We start from the raw sequence: 2,666 nt of genomic DNA on the forward strand, positions 1-2,666 counted from the left end.
CGTAAAATTTTATGATGCACAGATCCTTGACAATCATAAACTGGTTTGAAAATTTTTTGTAGTCAATGAAATAGCATCTTAACTCTATGTATTGCAGATGATGGATGACGCATTACAATAAATAAAGTACGTTCCTGAAATATAACAGCGTATATACTACATATGTGATATATATATCATTTGCTCTACGCATGCGCAAGATTCGTCTCCTTCCTTTCTAGTTTCTATCCGTAATTTCTTTCACTTCGTTGTGAGAAATTCGCGTGTCATTTTTTTGTGCGTGCCGTGTTCCTTCTTGTTATCACTGAAAGTGTTGCACATGTTATTCCCTTTTAGTGCGACACAATGGCCACACAACGTGCACTTCCTCAGAGTAAAGAGGCGTTATTGAAATCATACACGACGAGGTTAAAGGACGACGTGAAGTCCATGCTGGAAAATTTCGAAGGTACTTTTCTAACCTCTGCCTAGATATCCTAACCTATTTTGGTAGGCGTCTTCGCCTCTACAATTACATCAAATAGTTAATTTGAAAACATTATAACAAGAATTGTAGTATCTAAGCATTCTATAACCTCAAGAAGAGACTGAAGGCAGAAAATGCTACTAACCGGTGGGAGTAACTCCAAAACGTCTTTAGCATTTTCGTCCCCAATAATTAAATTTGTTTTTTGTAATTGAACTTTTTGGGTTTTGTAGTTAAATTTTCTTTCTTTCTCTTCTCTTTTCCTTCGGTTAATTATATATACTTTAACTGCAGAAAGTATAATATAGTGCAGCTACAAGAAACTTATTGCACTTTGATATGATTTTGATGCTCCAATTATTTGAATTTCTATCTCTTCCGAGAGACACCAAGTATCACAACTTAATCTATTATCTTGAAATTTGCTTCTGTTTCTTTGCAGTACAATATTTTCCCGGAATATATATTCGTTCAATATTTCTCATGTTGGATAGTAAGAATGAATCGAGATGTTTTCGACAAACAATTAATGAAGCTAATTCTATAATTTTAAATATAATTTCTCAGAACGTATCTAGAAGTTTATATATGAATTTAAAGGACTCTTTATTTTTGTGATTATCAATCAATAAATTATCATTGTAGTAGAATAGAAATATTGAAATTCTAAAAACATAACGTAATATGAAAATACAAAAACGTTATTACTATTAAAAATGTAATATAGAAAAATAAACGTAAAAACAAATTATTTTTAATTATTAACTGTAAATTATGTCATATAATAAAATTAAAAAAAAAATAAAAATTCATACTGCAGTAATATTAGAATATTAGCACAGTAGCGTTTAGTAATATTTAATATTTCATATAAGTATAATTTTGAACTCTATTTGTATATATAAAATTTGGGAGGAAAAAGATTTATATCAGATAACATGATTTATATTAATTTTTTTTATTAATTATTAATATTTATCTTAATTCCGATTTATTTTTGCTGTTTTCAGAGATAATTAAACTTGCAAAAGGAGAAAATGACTCTCAACTATCTCGAATGACACAATGCGAGCAAGATACATATGAAATGCATGTCAGAGCAGCTAATATTGTGCGTGCTGGCGAATCATTAATGAAATTAGTCTCTGACATAAAGCAATATTTAATTCTGAATGATTTTCCGTCTGTAAACGACGCCATAATACAAAACGGCAAATTATTTAGGACTAAGCAAGTAGAATGTGATCAAAAACTGGCTTCCCTGAGGGACGACATGGCTGCGGATTTATATGATTTGGAAGAGGAATATTATACTTCCATATACAAATAACACTAGTTTAAGTTTAAGCTTAATTTAATGCTAGTCCTGTAATATATTTAAGACTGTTTTCTAAACCCGAATCACAAAATATGACTCATTCATTCAACTTGTACATTGTCCATTTATTTAAATAAATAGAATTAATTTTTTATAACGTTTTACTGCTTTCTTTTAATCTTGTGGAGATTTATAGATGAGAGTCTTGAATAAGAAATAAGGAGTAATTGTCTCTTTTATTACTTCGATATTTTGTAACACATAGACGATACATCACACAATACTTTTACATATTTAAGAAGGTAATAATATAGATCCAAGCTTCAGTTATTAATAGTCACCTCACAATCGTTTCCACTTATTGTTGTTTACTTGAAACGTGGTATTTCATGATTTTGTACAACGGTAATTTACAAAACTGTTACACAGCTCTCCTATATTGGAGCAAGGAGATTACAATTATGATTAACTAATTGACAAATTAAAAAAAGATCTATACGTATACAGTTTCAATTTGGAATGTTGCACAAACGTAATCTGACTTGCTTTTTGCAATGTTTGTGTATTGTAGCAACAAGATACAAACAAGTATCAACAACTTGCTGGGTCTGACGAATAATTGAAAATTATGTTTTATACTAGAAAAGATTAACAAAAATATCACAGTGTAAGACACAACGCTGTGACACAAGAACGAGTCTTTTAAACAACGGTACATCGTAAACTATTCGGTGAACTGGTACAGCATCTAAACAAAGTAAATATATTTGAAATTCTAACAAAACGCGGCAGCAGTTTACTTTTAATGCACCTTCGTAATAAATTATCTTTTTATCGCGTTCTCTCGCTTGAATCAGTCCACTGTCCAAGTCATAAAATCAT

General features: G+C 30.1%; 1 protein-coding gene across 1 annotated transcript; it reads left to right on the forward strand.

Annotated features, from left to right (window-relative positions):
- The first annotated feature begins 215 nt into the window (after positions 1 to 215).
- On the forward strand, positions 216 to 1,909 carry LOC108756994 (mediator of RNA polymerase II transcription subunit 22). Its single transcript, XM_018501217.1, has 2 exons — positions 216 to 448; positions 1,477 to 1,909. Exons 1-2 carry the CDS (start codon positions 346 to 348, stop codon positions 1,794 to 1,796), a joined length of 423 nt encoding a protein of 140 aa, XP_018356719.1. The 5' UTR covers positions 216 to 345; the 3' UTR covers positions 1,797 to 1,909.
- Positions 1,910 to 2,666: the final 757 nt, after the last annotated feature.

Source organism: Trachymyrmex septentrionalis, unplaced genomic scaffold (assembly GCF_001594115.1).
Source record: "Trachymyrmex septentrionalis isolate Tsep2-gDNA-1 unplaced genomic scaffold, Tsep1.0 scaffold131, whole genome shotgun sequence".
In the NCBI taxonomy this organism is placed as follows: domain Eukaryota; kingdom Metazoa; phylum Arthropoda; class Insecta; order Hymenoptera; family Formicidae; genus Trachymyrmex; species Trachymyrmex septentrionalis.